The sequence below is a fragment of the Aptenodytes forsteri genome, unplaced genomic scaffold (assembly GCF_000699145.1).
Source record: "Aptenodytes forsteri isolate BGI_AS27 unplaced genomic scaffold, ASM69914v1 Scaffold108, whole genome shotgun sequence".
Lineage (NCBI taxonomy): Eukaryota > Metazoa > Chordata > Aves > Sphenisciformes > Spheniscidae > Aptenodytes > Aptenodytes forsteri.
The window spans coordinates 4,312,280-4,330,560 of record NW_008794448.1 but is presented as its reverse complement, the minus strand read 5'-3'; the positions used below and the strand labels follow the sequence as shown (position 1 = coordinate 4,330,560).

The 18,281-nt window shown below is 36.3% G+C and overlaps 1 protein-coding gene across 1 annotated transcript in view; it reads left to right on the top strand.

Moving 5' to 3' along the window:
• Nucleotides 1–18,281, top strand: part of HEATR5A (HEAT repeat containing 5A) — a 70,650-nt gene that overhangs the window by 37,789 nt on the left and 14,580 nt on the right. The window contains exons 15-27 of the mRNA XM_019474884.1: nt 1,291–1,454; nt 1,572–1,747; nt 3,216–3,321; nt 4,253–4,443; nt 4,892–5,051; nt 6,696–6,885; nt 7,445–7,614; nt 10,728–10,754; nt 12,600–12,738; nt 13,887–14,066; nt 14,912–15,151; nt 15,880–16,061; nt 17,818–17,886. Of these exons, the coding sequence (XP_019330429.1) occupies nt 1,291–1,454; nt 1,572–1,747; nt 3,216–3,321; nt 4,253–4,443; nt 4,892–5,051; nt 6,696–6,885; nt 7,445–7,614; nt 10,728–10,754; nt 12,600–12,738; nt 13,887–14,066; nt 14,912–15,151; nt 15,880–16,061; nt 17,818–17,886 (1,994 nt within the window). The remainder of the gene's footprint in view (nt 1–1,290; nt 1,455–1,571; nt 1,748–3,215; nt 3,322–4,252; nt 4,444–4,891; nt 5,052–6,695; nt 6,886–7,444; nt 7,615–10,727; nt 10,755–12,599; nt 12,739–13,886; nt 14,067–14,911; nt 15,152–15,879; nt 16,062–17,817; nt 17,887–18,281) is intronic.

The following is an 18,281-nucleotide window of genomic DNA, read 5'->3' as shown; positions in this document are numbered from 1 at the left end:
TGTCCCTTTCACACACTATCTGTGCATCTTGGAATATATTTGATAGTGGTAACGTTTTACATTTAGATTTAAGCATTTTGGGAAAAATTACATACTTGCTAATTAGACAGGGAGGCAGGCAAACCAACAGATGCCTGCAGGGGAGAGAGGCTGATGGGGACAGGAGTTTTGGGGGTAGGAAGTCAGCTTTCTCAGAACAGATTCAAGATTCAGGAAGGGTAAAATAGCTGGTTACAGCTACCAGCTCCAACTATACAAATGGTTCTGCTTGTGCTCATGAGGTGCTGAAAACTGTGTTGTCCCACTTTTTGGAACTTCTGTGTGTTGAAAAATTACAAGCAACTTTAGTGCAAGCAGGTAATTGTGTGATCATCTAACAGCAAAACTGAATGCCAGGAACTGGATATGTGGACTTAAGCCCCCCTTCATGCTGATATTTCCCAATTCATGAGGACTTGACTTTGCAATCTTAATGCTCTGGAGGTAAATTCTTATGTAATATTTGCATAAAGAGTGAGTGTATTCTTTAAGATCAGTTCTGCAGCGTTTTTCAACACAACTTACTTATCAGATAAGCCAGACCTTTTTCATCACATGTGGTTCAGCACTGGAAATGTTCTCTCACTGCAGTGACTATTTTAATAACCTAAAATAGTCTGACTCGGAATGTCTAATGTTGCTGTTTATGTATAATGCACAATCTTGTCTGAAATATTGTGTACAAAAATATGTGAAAGTTTTAACTACCAGTGTAAATTATCATAATGTAACCTACAGTAAATTCCTCGTGCTTTGCTTTTTGAGTGCAAACTCCTGAAATAGGGGAGTATATTCTGCAGCTTTTGGTTATTTATCAAACTTACGGATGTTTTAAATTACATCTGCTTGCCAAGTCCAAGTATTCCTGCATGGTTATGTAATACATTCTACAGCATTAATTTTCAGGAAATTTGTAGTAGAAATATGTCTGTGCTTGTAACTGCCTTTTTTCCTCTACTTTAATTGTAAATGTAACTAACTTGTTGGGTTAGCAGCTGTATGGCATTATGCCTTCTGTAAAGGTAAAGGTCTCTGTTTTTCAGCTTCTAGATTGCTGTATGTGCTTAGTTTGCTTATCTCAGGTAGTGCTCTGTTCTTTCCCCTGTAGCGAGAGTGTTCTCCAATCAACTATTTGAAGACTTAAGAAAAATGTTAGATGGATGTTGCTATTTCAGTATAAATATCTTGCTCCCAAAGTTGCTTGTGGCAAGAAATTAACGGAAAATTTTGAATATTTTTTTTAATTTAAAGGAAGCTTCTGTGCTGTTCTAAAAGAGTTAGTGGCCGACTTGACTGTCCCAGATAGCCAGATCGATGCCTCTACATTCTTGCTTCCACCCCTTTGTCATGAGAATGATCTCCTTTTACTTGGTCCCTTACTGCAGGAGACTGACCACCGATTTATCGAAGAGCAGGTACTTTTTGATCTAGTATAATGGTGGTATTATATTTTCATACAGTTCTAGTTATTTGGGTCAGTGCTCGTTTTGACTTGGTCAAAAATATAGCTATTTCTTTTTTCCTTCTTACAGCTCCTTTTAGGTAACAGCATAGCTGGCGGCAGCCTGGAGTATGACCCTTACTCAATTTATGAGAAAGTTGCAAAAGGTGATTCAGTACCTAAACCGCTACCTCCTGTATTGTCTGTTATCAGTGCAGCAACTCGTCTTTTTGGAGTAATGTTTTCCCATGTAGCAGAATCTCACAGGTAAAGTAGTAACTGTAACTGTTGGGGAATTTGGGAGATGCTAAAAGGTGGTCACAGTGTTTGAGACTGAACACAGAAGAAAACAATTCTGGAAAAATAATGAATTGTATAAGCGGATTCTGTAAACCATCTGAATAACATAATTCAGACTAACAAATTATTAGACTCTCTGTTTAAAGTTACTCACGATGAAAAGGCACATCCAAGAAGAGGTTACTGTCATTGCAATAAATTCTGTTGACCAAGAAAAATACCGTTTTGTTTCCATAGCCAGGTCAAAATAGAAGTTATTTTAAGAGAAACTACACAATTATTATAGTGCTTAATACATAATTACCAAATGCCTTAGAACCAAAGAGGGACAAAAGGGGTAGGAAGCTGTAGTAAAATTTAACCCTTATCCTGCCTCGTTCTTTATAAAAAGTGGATGGGAAGTAACAAGAGTGTGTGTCTTAACACAGTTGTGTCAAGGTAGAGGAATGCTTGAAAGGGATCACAGACTTCTCTTGGATTTTTTTGTGTGTGTATCTTCCTATGCTCACATGGCATTTTGGTTTGTTTCACATTTATAAACACACCGATTGCTGAAACATGAAATTCCTCAAGATTTTTGCATGCTGTTGCTTATTCTGTGTGCTGCTGGTAATTTTCTTGAATGCAGCATTAGAGCAAATCAATTATTTTTAATTTGAACAGTTTTATATTTTCAAAGCCAACTGTAGTTAGATCTCAGATCATGATCATTATAGGTGGTGATGGCTTTGTAATTTCTTGTAAGGGATGAGGGCTTAGCATGCAAGTCCTGAGTCTTGATGTCTTCACTGCTTAGAATGCTCAGGATTTAGTGTAATCCCGAGGCAGCTGTTCATATATGAGCATATCTGCCAATAAAATTGCCACATGCTTTACGATACATTCTTCTGACTTGCATTTCCTTCCTTATTCTGTCTTCACTGACTGCTTTTTTTTTTTGTGGGTTTTCTTCTGTTTGTCTGGGCTTTTTGCCCCTACTTGTCACCAGGTTGCTGGTTGGTTTTCTTCACCTATTTCTCAAGACCTGAACTAATTGTTGCAGATAACTGCATTTTCCTTTTCTTTTTCTTTTCCCTCCTCCTTTCTCAATTGTAAGCCAAAATGCATCATTCCCATACACGGTTCCTTTTAATAACATCTGTCTAATGCTACTTAGATATAAGTGATTATCTGTGAATATGTATATTATAAGGAAACAAAGGCAAAAAGTTCGTGTTTGTAGAGTAATTACCTATTCTAATATGGAATACAAAAATTTTTTGTAGTAGACAGGGATGCCAGTTGAAGGAAAATGCTCAAGAGTTAGGGTCATAGATTTGTCCCACTTCTGTTGCTATAATATATAGGTTTTGTTATGTGTTATAAAATAAAATAAAAAAGCTTGATTTTTTCCTTAATTTTTAATTCTGTGGTTTCTTTTCTGTTTTTGTTTAAGGCTCCAGGTGTTAGAGCAGTTTTTGAATTCCATAAAGCAAACAAAAGGATCACGGCAACAAATAGTACAACTTAATGTTGTGTCAGCCTTTTCCACTTTCTTAAAGGTAAATCTCCTTTGTTTCTCTCCTTTGTTTCGGCATCTGTTGGTTCAAATGTGTCTACACAGAAGTTCTTATTTTGATTAACAGTCAAGGTGAAGATCAGTCCTGTTTTCTGTGATAATATATTTTTTGTGATGTCACACTTTTCTTAACTGCTGAAGAGTCACAGTTTAATTTTTCCCTTTTTTTAATGTTAACGGTTAGGGAAACCCATTCTAGTACACTGTAGTATACTAGCATCCATACTAGTGTCATTCAAATAGGAGAGAGATGGAAAAATTCTGTTTGTGTAATTTCTGTCTTTATCACTGTCTCTTTCATATTTCTTACTGTATAAATAAAAAAGTAACAATTGGTAAAATAATCTTGTAACTATCTGCCATTTGTTGCTTTTCCCTGATGGTTTATTTGTATTTTCCTCTGTTTGTGTGCAGTTTTCATTCTTCCTTTCTTAGGCTTTCTTCAAACTAAGGCAAAATGTTTTCACAATAGGCAAGACCTTTCATTGTACAATACTTGTATTTGGGGCGTATTTAATATGCATTCCAGATAACTGCTGTAGCTTTTGCCTATACTCTTTTTTTGGACTGGGATTTTTCTTTGTGTCATTATTCTGTTTTCACTGGTTTTCTTCTTGATATTATTTCCTGAATTTTATGCTAGTGTGATGGTTTATTGTGTTCTACTGCAATCTATCCAGTATTTCTTAAAATCAGAATGTTGATATTATAATGTTGTGCTATGATGTGCACTTATCTGGAGTTAGACTTCTAACTCACAAAACAGCAAATAAAAATAGAGGAATTCCTCAGATAAAAGCGGAAGAAAATCAAATTCCTTCTGCAGGTCTTGTAATTTTTGCACGACTGACAGAAAACCACATTCTGATTACTATCCTGTCTTGCTGTTTAATATATTTGATACCTATTTTTAGCACTTGGCTAACTGCAAAGGAAGTTTAGGTCCAGAAGAAGTTAGAAGGTCTGCCCTGACATTGGTAATGAGTGCCTTGGAAAGCAATAATCCTCTCCTAAGATGTGCTGCTGCGGAGTGTTTGGCCAGATTGGCACAGGTGGTTTCTGACAGTGCCTTCACTGCTGGATTAGCACAAGTCAGTTTTGACAAGTAAGTTAAAAAAAAAATGTGGTAAGTTACTGGTTGAGTTTATAAAAATGTTTGAGAAATCTATCTGGCCACTATTATGATAATTTTTAAAAGCTGTTTTGCTTCATGAATTTGATGTCACTTCAGAAATTAACAGGAAAAAGCAGTGCCTGACTTCTGCATATGTTTCTTAGTTTTGGTGATCTTTAAGAAGATTGTCTAAGTAAGCATGTAGATTTTCAAATAAATTGGCTGCTGTTCTAGCAACGTCATTTAAGTATATCTAAAATATTTTTGGTACTTCCTTCAGATAAGAGATGATAAATGAACTTAGAATTTTGGCAATATAACAATGTCTATTAAAATATTTTCCTGATTATATACTAGAATTTCCATTTGTGGATGTGCTTATTACACAGTATCAGTCTTGGTGATTACACTAACAGCTTTCTTTCCTTACAATTAATAGGCTGAAATCTGCTAGGGATGTGGTATCAAGAACAGGTCATTCTTTGGCTCTGGGATGTCTGTATAGGTACCTAGGAGGAATAGGTTCTATTCAGCACCTGAATGCATGTGTTGGAATCCTTTATACTTTATCTCAGGACAGTACTTCTCCTGATGTACAGGTACTTGTTACTTATCTAAAAATGTTATGTTACAAATGAACTGATTTATATTCTGGAGTATAAGTTTTTTCTTGTAAGAATAACACTTCACAACCTCTTAGGCATATGTTGTGGTTTAACCTGGCTGGCAGCTGAACCCACACAGCTGCCCACTCCCCCTTCCCCTCCCGCCCCCAGTGGGATGGGGGAGAGAATGGAAAAAAGAAAAAAGTAAAATTCATGAGTTGAGATAAAGACAGTTTAATAGCATAGAAAAGGAAGGGAAAATAATAGTAATGATAAAAGAATATACAAAGCAAGTGATGCACGATGCAATTGCTCACCACCTGCCGACCAATGCCCAGCCAGTTCCCGAGCAGCGGTCAACTCCCCCCAGTATATATACTGTGCATGACATCACATGGTATGGAATATCCCTTTGGCCAGTTTGGGTCAGCTGTCCTGGCTGTGCCCCCTCCCAGCTTCTTGTGCACCTCCAGCCTTCTCAGTCAGTAGAGCATGGGAAGCTGAAAAGTCCTTGACTAGTGTAAGCACTGCTTAGCAACAACTAAAACATCGGTGTGTTATCAACATTATTCTCATCCTAAATCCAAAACACAGCACTATGCCAGCTACTAGGATGGAAATTAACTCTGTCCCAGCCAAAACCAGTCCAGCATACCTCACAGGTGATGGCTGGAGCGCAAAGGTAATGAAAACCATAGTCCCGGCTTGAAATCCACCTTCCAAGAAAGAACTATGATGAGATATGGGAGGTTCTTATTTAATGATCAGTGAGGCTGATAAGGCTAAGATATGCTGGCTTCAGAAACAGTATCTGATGTTTTAGGAATTGATTAATTTCACGTTCATCTATATCTTGACCTTGACTAGATAGTACCTAGGTTTTTTTGTTCGTGTCAGTTTTTGTCTCAGCTACGATGTTTTCCTCACAGCATTACTTGTTGAAGGGTTATGTAGTAAATACCAGGTATTTGTAGCCTGAATGCTGTAGAAGTTGGTCAATATACTTCCTTGAATAAGGCAAGATGTTTTGAAGACTAATTCAAATTATTTCTCTGTGGCTAAAACTGTTATCTATCAGAATAGCTTTAAGAGACATTGAGTGTATTCCATATAATTGTCTAAATCTCAATTAAAGCATTTTTTAAGCTTTATCTACAATATCTTTACACAGAGAAGAACTGTATGTTGATATGAAACAGATGTGGCTATTGATGCAAAGTAACTGAGACTAAAACAATATGTTGTTTCAGCAACTCTGTTATAGTATTTTTTCATAATTCTTTTGTTCTTGCACATGGACCTATAAGAAATTTTACAAAGAGTAGAATGTATTTGAAGAATAATAATCGCTATTAAATTAATCTACTATTAATTTATTTTTTTAAATTAACAATGACAAATTTAAAATGGCTCTTTCACTGCAGAACATACGGTTCCTTGTAAAATATTCAAAATGGTTTATTAAGCATCAGGTTCTTAAAGCTTCTTTCTATAACCTCTCCATTTGTCCCTTTGGAACCTAAAAGTGCAACTTTTATTACACAATTACTGAATTTCACTTGAACTATCAAATTATGAAAAGATCTTATGTTTATTCTATCATATAGACATTACATGACTGCTGCTCTTATTTTACAGGCATGGGCCCTACACTCTGTGTCACTGATAGTAGATTTAGCTGGCCCCTTGTATAATGTGCATGTGGAACCTACCTTATCTCTCGTTCTCATGTTGTTGTTGACTGTGCCTCCTGCTTACGCTGAAGTTCACCAAAGCCTTGGTCGCTGTTTAAATGCACTTATTACCACGCTGGGCCCTGAGTTGCAAGGTATGCAACATACAATAGTGTTGGCTTTGTTTGGTTTAGCAACAAAATTGCTAAACATTGTTTGAATGTGTAATTCAAATTTTATCCACAAGTAAGTGCATGCTAAGTTTTTTAACTCGTTGTAAGACAGTATTTCACAGGCCATGAGTTTATGCAATCAAGATGACATGACTGCTAGTTTTCCAAAAGTAGTGTCTCTTTTTGACATCTTTTCCTTTGTTTGAACTGGTTCTCCAAGCCTTGTCTTGGGCTGAAAATTCTTACATTTAGCATGAAAACAGAAGGTATTCATATTTCAAGAGTTAGGAGCCAGTCTGTGTCTTAGTTATGATGCAGACACTTAAAATTTGCATCTAAATCAACTTTTAGGTAGCTGGACACTGAAATTTCCAGAGAGCAATGTGACCGTTATTCATTGATATCAGAGTATAAGCAGACATAGAAAGTATCCTTCAAGAGGATGAGAGTTATGGGTCGCTTGGGAAGAAGACAGGTTATCATGTTTTGAAAAATAAAGTTGATATTTTAAAACCAAAACCCTTTTTTCTTCCGAATATAGGCAGCAGTACGACAGTTTCAGCCTTAAGAACTTCCTGCCTCCTGGGCTGTGCAGTGATGCAGGATAATCCCGACTGCCTTGTTCAGGCTCAAGCCATCTCTTGCCTTCAGCAGCTTCACATGTTTGCTCCTCGACATGTCAACTTGTCTAGCCTTGTAAGCTGCCTATGTGTGAGTATACGTTTACTAGTCTATATCCTTGTATTTTGAAACATTTTGTTCAGAAACACTTAAAAAATGCAGATGCTTCTTTAACCAGAGAAAATGATCATTGTGCAGGGGTGAGGTGTTTCATATCCTCCTACAGGCAAGTATTGTTTATTTTTTTCAGTTTTTTCCCCAGTTGCTGCTTCCCCTTTACAAAATGAGCACACTCTGTAGAAATCTGGGCCTTCTGAACTGCTTGCAAGTGCAATCTGCTGCTCTTATTATTACAACTTCGTGCTGGATTTTTACCAGCTATTTTATGTTGGCCAGTTTTTTTTTTCTCTGCTGCTTTCTATGTCTTAGGTGAAGGATTGATTAAAAAAAACTTGTGTGCTAATTACTGAGAATTGTTTTGTTTGGGTTTGTTTTTTCATGATGGTGAAAAATTGTAGATTTCTCTGTTTTGTAATTTCTGTAGCACTAATGCTTCAGTGTACTGACTTCTCGGCAGTCAGTATAAAAATTTCTGACACATAAGTAATAGTCAAACTAGGTCTTTGGAAAAAATAAACAGGATTCTTTTTCAGCCCTATTTGACAAAGAGGTGGGGGGGTTTGTTTGTTTGCTGGGGGGTTTTTTGTTTGTTTTTTTTTCCCCCAAAGTCTCTCTGTCTTTGAATAGCTGCTGTTCTGAAGCACTTAGTTCTATGAAGAAAGCAAAAATAATTATCTGGTAGTTATTAGCCTCGGTGGGTTTTCAGGGGCTAGCTAGGGTTTGCTTGTTTTTGTTTATTTTGGTTTTTTTTTTTTTTTTAATAAGACCATCTAGTCTCCCTGTAAATCAGAGAGAAACAAAAAAACACAGACAATAAAGTATGGTGGGGTTTTTTTTTTTAATCTCTCTTGTCTATCTTAACACAGTTCTTATTCACATCTTCCCCTAGGTAGCACTTGTATATCGATAGTAACCATGTATTGATTTTGTATAAAGTTTAGATTCCTTCCATTTATCTTTTATTCAGTTTGACTAGAAACATGATTGTGGGAGCCAGGAAAAATTGAAGGAGAAGCTCTTTCAGCCCCACATTGTGTTAGGCACGGATATACTAGTTGCAGAAGAACTGGAACTCATCTGAAGTGTTCTTTCTTTTAACATATACCAGCTAGGATTATCTCTTCTCTGGGTAAAACACAGTTTTTCTTACATTGATAAAATCACAACAAATCATATAAGTCACTCTTTTGCTCAGAGGATATATTAGCATTTAGGATCATATGTAAGTCCATGTACAGTCTGCTTCCATGTACAGTATGATCTCTCTAACTAATAGCAAGTACTTATTAATAACAAGGATGTCGTGATAAAGTTGTCTGGTCTATACGATATTACTGATCTTTATTGTTTTTACAAATTGTCTCAAAGTACTTCATACAGTACATTATGAACTTTATAATATTAAATTAGTCAATTAAGAAGCAGCATGGTTCATGGCTCAAGTGTGTGTGTTTGTGCATCTGTACACATGTGTGTTCACCTCTATCCCAGAAACGATTGTGAGCTTCGCCACCAAAAGAGGAGTCCACCAAAGTCAGTGGCCTTACGTGGATGAATTTTTCTCATTCTCATGAACTTGTTACAGAACTACAGCCAATGTTGCTGATACTGACAATTCAGTAAATGTCAATACGTCTCTCAAGAGTGTCATAAACAAAGAAGGTCTGAGTGTGTGCTTTGCAGGTCTGTGAGAAGATCATTGCACAAGCAGACTTCTGCATTTGTAAAACTCACCATCCATCCATGTAGTTTCCACCCACTAAATCACCGTCTTGCTAGGGAAGCAGAATAAACTATTGGACTGGACCCGAAATCTGCTCTTGTCTCTGTTGTTGGCTTGCAAGGTGACCCTCAGCAAGTCATTCTCCATGAGTTTAAATTTCTGCAAGTGGAGAACAAGGTGTGACTGTCCTCCTTTGCAACACATTTTGAAGTCTTAAGGGGAAGTAGAGTATAAAAGCTGGACGCTAGATGCTGTGGATATTCACCACTGCATTCTTTATTTAAGACAGGAAAACAGGAGAGGCAAAGATTCTGCAGTCAGAAAATTGGTCTTTTCCCCTTCTGTCCATAGAAACATGAATCCTCATTCATAAAATCTTGAAGACAAATGTGCAAAGAATTTTTTTTTTTTTTATTTTATTATTTTTTTTAGTAATATTTGAACCAACTCCCCTTTCCATCCTTTTTCCCCAAGGTTTCCGGAAAATTTCTGTGTCTTCAAACTTGCCTGTATAAAATTCTGAAATAGACATTTTCTTTTCTGTTGTTTTCTTTTCTGTTGTTTTCTTTGTAAATGTAGCATTAGGCATGCCAACACAATTGCTGTGACCAGCTGCAAACTGCCTTCTCCATCTGTCTTCCCGCACCCTAGAGCATGAGGTGGTTCAGGTCCCCAAAGTATTTAGACCGTTCAGTTTGTGACTATGCTAGCACTAACAAAACATGGCTCAGGCAATGGATACACAGCTTCACTGGCTCGTTTTTTGTTGTGGGTTTTTTTTTAAATTGTGTACATGTGCCTGTCATTATCCAGCTTCCCTTCTCCAGCTTCTGCAAGTATTCCTTGTTTGTCAATTGGATCTTTTTTCACGGGGCTTTGCATCTAACAGTAATGCTTATCCTGTCAGTTAAATTCTTGGCTCTAGTGGAATAGAAATCATATGCTTCTAATCATGTCTAACATTAGCTCTAAAGCTAACTTAGCACAGACTTCTAAAGAGCTTATCTGTGTAAGCTTATGATGCAGTGAACACCAGTTTTCAGCTGCAAGACATTAAAGATATTTTGAAACACGATAAGTATACTATGTCAATAACTGTGCTGTGCTGTTGTCTTGGTACTGTTTAAGTACTAATTTTAGGGGCAGCTGGCTTGCAATTTAAGTGTGTTATTAAATATTAATAACATTAAATATAAGATAAATGAACTAAGCAAATTAGGGTTTTGGTATGTTTGAGGTAAGATTCTGAATTTTAATATACGCTGAATTTACATGTAACAGTTTCCATGTGTGGATGTTATCACTGTGATATCTATATTTTGGTTTTGTCATGACTGGTTTGTCATTTGTTTTTGTGCAGGAAATCTTGTTGGATAATTCTGTGTTGGTAGGTCCCTGTGCCTTGTTAATCCTAAACTTTTGCAGTTTGCAGTGGTGTTTTTTATTTCATCTGTTATCTTTTCCTTTTAACCATTTTAATGTAATTTCTTTTAGCATGTCAAGTGACATTTGAGTGTCATCCTAACCAGACCCTTCCTAACTTTCTGCAGATGGCAGACATACATTTTATTTATGTGCGTAGTGAGGCATAATTTTGTTTTTAACGTGTTAAGCACAGAAAGGGAACTGTTTGTTCATTTAAGTTTGTATGTGATGCTTGCATTTTGTGTCTGTTATTTAGTCCTGTCCCCTGCTTAGAATGTGGGAGAATGAGAGAGATGACAAATGTGCATCTTGCATTATTCAGTAGCCTGAATTGGATCCTCTGTTTTTTCCCTATTAAAAATGAGCACGCAATTTATGCATGTCCAACTTGAAGTAGAATGTGTAGCCTGCTTGCATAAATGTTGCATTAAAAGCCTCACTTGTTTTTAAAGTTTCAATTAAAGTATCTTGCAGACATACTTATTGAGTCAGGTTTCTTTTCTTTTAGAAGGATTGTGCAGAGAGTGTATCTTTGTGTGTATTAAATATGTAATTCTGAGTATTGTAGATTCATGTGCATGCATAGAAATTCAGAAGACGAAGCTTAGTTTTGTTAATGTAACAAAGCTTTTTGTCCTTAAGTTGTTCTTTTTAACTGTACATTAGCTAACATGTATTAGTCATTTTGACTAACATAATTGACCTGTTGCTGACAAATGAGGAGCATGACCTCACTGCAAGGTTTCCCTGCAGCAGACACTCAGCTCTGTCTACTTTAAGGATGATGACAGCTAAGAGTACACAATTGCTTAGTTGTAGAGAATAACTTTTTTGATGATAACCTAAGCTTAATTTAAAAGAAGCTGCATAAATATTGGTGTAGCCATCTTGCCTGGCCACACAGCTGGTTCATTGTATCTTTGGGATCCCCTTCAGAATGCTCTTAAAATTGAAAGCAAGCAAATAAAAATCAGAAAGCTCCACTCTAACAAAAAAACCTTGAGGCTATGTCTTGGGGTTTTTAAGTGTTTTTCCTTATTTCTGTAATAATGAATCTGTTATCATGTATTTTTCAGTATAAAAAACAAACACTGGCCTGCTGGTGTTAAAATATGGTGATGCTATAAACTTTTTTGCTAGAAACTGCTCAGGAGAGCTGACTTGTCTCAGTGTGATACATTCACCAGTAACTGTCACCCTTCCTCTCACCTTCTCTAAAACATAATTTAATGTAATCTGAGTATATAACGTTTTTTGTGATGAAATTGCAGCAGTATTCTCTTTGCCCTTTCTTAAAGACTTCCTTTCATGCATGGAGTTCAGATTTACTAAAGCGTGATTGACTGTCTCACCCTTGGTTACATTGGCATTTCTCTAGTTACATCTGAGGATGATTTGAGTCATTTTCTTTTGCACTGAGTTTTCAAGCCCATTATATATACTCCGTAGTCAAAGAATGGAGTTAATTGTTCACTGAGACCACGATTCAGCTGTCATTGAAGTTAATGGAGGTCTTTCTACCGGTATCGGTAGGATCGGTAGGATCCAGCCCCAAACCAGTCTTATAAGTTACCTTTGGAGAGAAAGTGTTAAAAGTACTGATACGTTAAAATTGATTACAGGAGTTGCAAAACCTTTCATTTGGGCTTTAAAAAAAAAAAAAAGCTGAGCAAAAATAGCATCAATTACATGCTTACTGACTTCACAGATTTGCCATAACTGCAATTGTTCAGAAAATACCGGCCTTACTGAGGTATCGCTATAAAGTTTTGTTAGCCATCTTACTGTTTCTTCTTGCATGTTTCAGGTGAATCTCTGTAGCTCATATTTATTATTGAGACGTGCAGTGGTAGCTTGCTTACGTCAACTTGTGCAAAGAGAAGCTGCTGAGGTATCAGAATATGCTGTTGCATTAGTTAAAGAGAGCAGAGAAGATTTTACTCCAGGTAACGTATTGAAGTTTTGAGATCAAAGAGCTTGACACATTGATAGTGAATTTTAAACACACTCTCCTATGGGTATGAAAACTTTGCTATGTTCTTGAAATCTTTAACTCAAAAAGGTTTTCTGCTTCAGTTCTTTATATAGTACCAAATTATGGAAGCATCCAAACCCTTTCTTAGTGATAAAATGAAGATACTATTGCTTTTCATATACTGTGGATAGTAAGGGTCACTATGAGAAAATGCAAGTGGAGTTCCAGAGAAACCTAAGCCTATCTAGCCATTAGCTGTTGTAGTAACTGCTTCATAGTCCTGCATTTTACATGCATATTCATAATTTTATTTTCCCATGTAAATCTCTTCTTAAATTAAAAATCTGTCATTGAGGGAAGTTGTACAAAACCTCTTGAAGAAAGTTTCTGTTGACCTCTTTGGAGAACTAGTTAAGTAATGATCAGCTGGGGTCCCTAGAATTTTTAATTTCCTAAAGGTTTGGGTTTTTTGCTAAAAGGCCTGAGAATGATCACCAGTTCATCCTCATGTGCCTTCCTGTGAGGGGATGGTGGTGGTAAATGATTTCACTTTGGATTTCAATTCAAGCTCATTTGGAAATTTTCAGAAAAGATAGACTGTAGCCATTTTGTAAAACTGCTGATTTTTAAAATTGGTAATATTGGGCAAATAAAAATCGGTCATATTCATTTAACAAATCATTTCCACGTGTCTGGTTTTGAGCTTTGGTGGAGAATAACTTTAACTTCCCTTTCAAGTTAAAACATTGCTTTAGTATTACCTTATGGGTCAGTGTGAGGAATCAGATGGCCAAAGATAATTTTTTTCAGGAGCTCAGATGCTATGGTGATTACCTGATATGCTGTGAAATTCAGAGTAGGATTCTTTTTTTTGCGGGGGGGGGGGGGAACTTTCTTCCTGTTGTTAGTATGTTTCTGTAAAAGTTCAAAGTTTGTTTTGTACTCAGATGGTTTAGACATGGTATTAAAGCAATTAATACTATTATTTCAAAAGTATTTCGGGGCTAGATACTTGTTGTTCACAAGATACTCTGTGTGCAACCTTCAGTGGGTTTTCTGTGGTCTTTACTGCAGTTTTGTGATGTACAGCATTCAGCTCACAGACTTTGTTCTTAGCAGATGTTAACATCAGAGAAATAGGCCTGGAGGGGGCATTGCTGGGCTTGCTGGACAAAGAATTGGATCAAAGATTGTGCCAAGATATCAAAGAGACTCTGACTCATATGCTTACTTCAATGGCAGTTGAAAAGCTCTCTTTTTGGCTGAAGCTTTGTAAAGATGTTCTTGCTGCCTCAGCTGGTAAGTCCTAATACACTGTGTTTGAGAGCACAAAATAAGGCCTGCAGCAGTACAGTATGTCGCTGAGGGAAAGTATTCCTGTTTCTTGAATTTTCATTTATGAAGTGTATCATTGTCCTTCATATCGAAACACTGAACCCTTTAACTTAGTTCTTTCAGAAGGAATATGACTTTCTCCCTTCTGACTGCCTTTTCCCTATCGAACAAGTTTTTGTCAACATTTTAGTATGTCTTGCCTATTCATATTCTTGTTGATTTATAGTCCTAATGTTAACTTATTTCCATATCAGAAATGGAAATGCAGAATACATTTGAGCTTGCGCATCCTGTGGAAGTACCTACAAGAAAAATATTCAGACCTTCTCTTCTATTAATAATAGGAATGATGCAGACCTACTGTATCATAATGAAACTCCTGAGCAGATAAAATTAATTATTGTGCTGAATATTGGGGGGGGAATTTCTTTTCTTTTACCTGCAGTGCAGGAGGAAAACTTCTTGGATTTAGATTTTTTGATTTGGAAAGGTAATAGCTTCTAATGTGTCACACTTACTTTAAAAGGGTTTTTTTTTCTTTCACTTCTTTCACTGCAGTTCTTCATTTAATTTCGTGGTATTGATCTTGTCTTCCAGCAAGTAATATCAACCAAATGCAGACAGTTTTGTTACATTTTATTTTTAATTATAGCATTTACTTTAAGACACCAAGGTTGAAGGGAGTCATAGTGAGTTGGAGGCTAGAGATGGACTTTGAAGAGATTTTCTTATGAGTATTCCTGTAGTTTTCAGTTACAGTAAGAAAGAATATTACATTTCTTTTTTTTTTCCCCGTGTTCTAAATACAGATTTCAATACAGTAGCTTCAGTAGATACCACTCAAGAAGAGGAAACTGCCAAAGTGGATGATGCATCTGTATTAACGTCTGACAGCGATGAGAGGTTCCATCCTTTCAGTAATCCACGATGGTCTACCAGAGTTTTTGCTGCAGAGTGTGTTTGTAAAATTGTAAGCCAGTGTGAAAATGCAGGCAGTGCACATTTTGACATAACTTTGGCTCAGGAAAGAAAACAACGTGATTCAAGGGGTATGTGTTAAGCACTGAAAGAATTTCTCAGAATGCAAAATATGCTTAAAATAAATGTTAGCTGTTTGCATCTTAATGAAATTCATCATAAATTTGTTGTTTGTAATCATTGAAGCCTTTGATTACTCTGATTAGAAGCTTTTCTTTATTAAGGTGTAGAGCCATTTTTATTTGTCAAAATATTGGCGTATCACTGCAGCATTTACACTCACTTTCCTGGTTATAGTACCATGGCATACACGTAGGAAGCCATTGTTTCTGCATAAGCATTGGCAATCAGAAGTGATAGCTGGCACCAGCCTACAAAATCACAGTTTGGTATCTGGGAGTATGACTAAAAAACTCCACTTTTTTTTCTTTCCATAATTTGCATAATTACCAGTAGAAACACAGAGCTAGTTTTCAGTGCCTCTCTATGTTTACCTGGAGCTGTTTTCCTCAAAACTCTTTTTTAGAAAATCTGCCTCATACATAAAGATATTTATGCTTTATTCTAAGTACTTTTTTTTTTACATTCAAATGGAAAGGAGCCTAGATCAGCTAACATAAGATGTCCAAGTAAGATTGTTGTATGTGTAAGCTGCCTTAAGTGAATCCTTGATATGTAGTAAGGTAAAGGGTAAAATATACGTTTTGAAAATGTTGGGAGCAGTCTTGCAAAATATATTATGTCTAAAGCTAAACTTAATAAAACTGTTTTCTTTTTTTAATTTCTGTTTTCTCTTCAGATGACTTTTTGGTATTGCATTTAGCTGACTTGATCCGTATGGCTTTTATGGCCGCCACAGATCACAGTGATCAACTTCGTCTTTCTGGGCTTCAAACATTGCTAATTGTTGTTCGGAAGTTTGCAGCTGTTCCAGAACCAGAGTTTCCAGGTCATGTAATTCTGGAGCAATATCAAGCCAATGTAAGCACCATTGCTAATAACTTAGAAAAGTTTAGAGTTACAGTTAATCACTAAAAGAAATTTGCTTTTTGCAGTGCGTAGCACTAGAGTTCGGTTTCAGTTACTTTGTTACTGAAACTATTAATTTCTTCAGACTTAACTTCCTTAGAAAGCATCTTTTCAGTTGGTATATGTTTTAGCCCCAAAGTTTTTCAAGTTTCAGCGTTTTTCCCTCTTCTCTATTTGAATACAGCAAAAAGAAAATAGAACATCGGGGTTTTTTTGGAAAGCATTGGTTTCAAAGTGCAGAAGTATTGCAAGAAATATTAGGAACAACTATCATTTAAAACTCTGCTTAGAAATAAATAGCCTTTGCACACCAGAGATCACACTAGGAGATCTTGGTCAATAAATAAGCTAGAGGAGGTAAAAGCATGGATTGTGCTCACAAGGCCTATTTCAGTTAAGTCTTGGTTGAGACCTACAGAAAAGATGTCCTGATCATTTTGCATCTCAGACTGCACTGCTATTAAATATGACAGGCAACTGTGTTAAGCCTTATCTGGCTCCCATTCTTCAATTTCTAGCAGGCATTGAATAAGTCAGATCACTTTCTCTCATAGACATGGAGAGATCCTGACACTGAAGACATCCTAACCCACTTTGATCTTGCTTTTGCCATTAGAATTCTATTCTACTGGCACTTCTTTGTGGGAAAGGAGAAGTGCCTTGATCTAGTCTGGAACTACCAAGGGAAACAAATACACCACCTGTCCTTGCTGTCCAAAACCATCAAGCAGGTCACAAGTAGAGCTAATAATTCTCCTTTTAACCTTCACTACCCTTAACGTGTTTCTGCTAATACTATGCACAGATCTTCTCATCAACTGTTTCATAGAAGTTGAAGAGATGTGAAGCAGTTAAATATCTAATCGTCTTCTTGTCAGTTTTGATAACAATAACCAGAAATAGATGGATGTAGATATTCCATAGTTAAGTAATTGTTTCCTGAAATCTTGTTCAGAAGTTCCTTAAATGAAGTCTAAGCTTTAGGGGGTCTTAAGAAACTGTCATTAATTGTCATTAAAAACAACTCCTCTTCACTTATTTTCACAAACTTGTATTTGTAGTACGTGTACTACACTTTGTACTTTCTTTTCAAAGAGCATCAGACTTAAGTCTGAGTTTTCAGATATCAGCTAAAGCAACAAGGGAAATTTTCATTAGCCTTTAGTGAAATAGCTTTCAACAGTGAGAGGAGGTGAAATCTCTGCAACCTGGTAAGTATATGTTTGTGTGTTCTTTAGGCAAATGGGGTTTGTGCTCTCCCCTTCTTTCACTTTGCAAAGTTGACCAACTTCAGCTGTTTGTTTCCTTAAATCTGTATTCTTTCTGAGTGAGGAATGAGTAAGGAAATGTCAAGTGTCTTGCAAGTCTTTCATGGTTTGGAACATGTTTTTTTCTTTTGAGGGCTTCTCATCAAGTCAAGAGTTCAGGAAGGAAGAGGTTTCTCTTTCAGTTTTAGACTGTGCAAAAAATAGAATCAACTTTGAAGACCTCTCTGAAAGAGAACCATGTCTTCAGTGTAAGCAAAACAAAACAGTAAAAGTATGATTGCAACTGTCTCCCTGCTCTTTAACCTCACCAAAACAGTCTGTGGAAAAATGAAAAGGAAACTATGCTTTATAATGGAAAACTGCAACAAAACCTGCTTATGAAAAGTAATTATTTAGTTAATTGTTCACTATGTATTAAATGTTGTATAACTTCTCTTTAGGTTGGAGCAGCACTTAGGCCTGCCTTTGCTCCCGAAACTCCTCCTGATGTCACAGCAAAAGCATGTCAGGCAAGTGTTGAAAATCAGAAGTCTTAGGTAATAGACCCTCTGAAATTTTCTTTTTGCTTGATACCCCACACAAGAAAAAGGAAATAAATCATCTAGCCTCAAATCCTCGATGCACACAAAATAATGTCACCCATGTTACCTCTATATTGTAACAACTCAAAGATTTTATGCACTTTAAAATCTTTTGAGAAACTTTGTAGCAGTTGATACTTTGGCTATTATTTATGACATCCCTCTAATGTTTTTGGCTTTCGTTACTTGTGTATACTAAACTGTAATGTCATTTAACATTGATTGTTATCCAAGAGTAACTGTATCTCAGTAGAAATTAAATCTGGTTTCTTAATTTTACAGATGGAAAAAAGAGTATCCAGTGGTGTTTTGCTCTTGTTTCT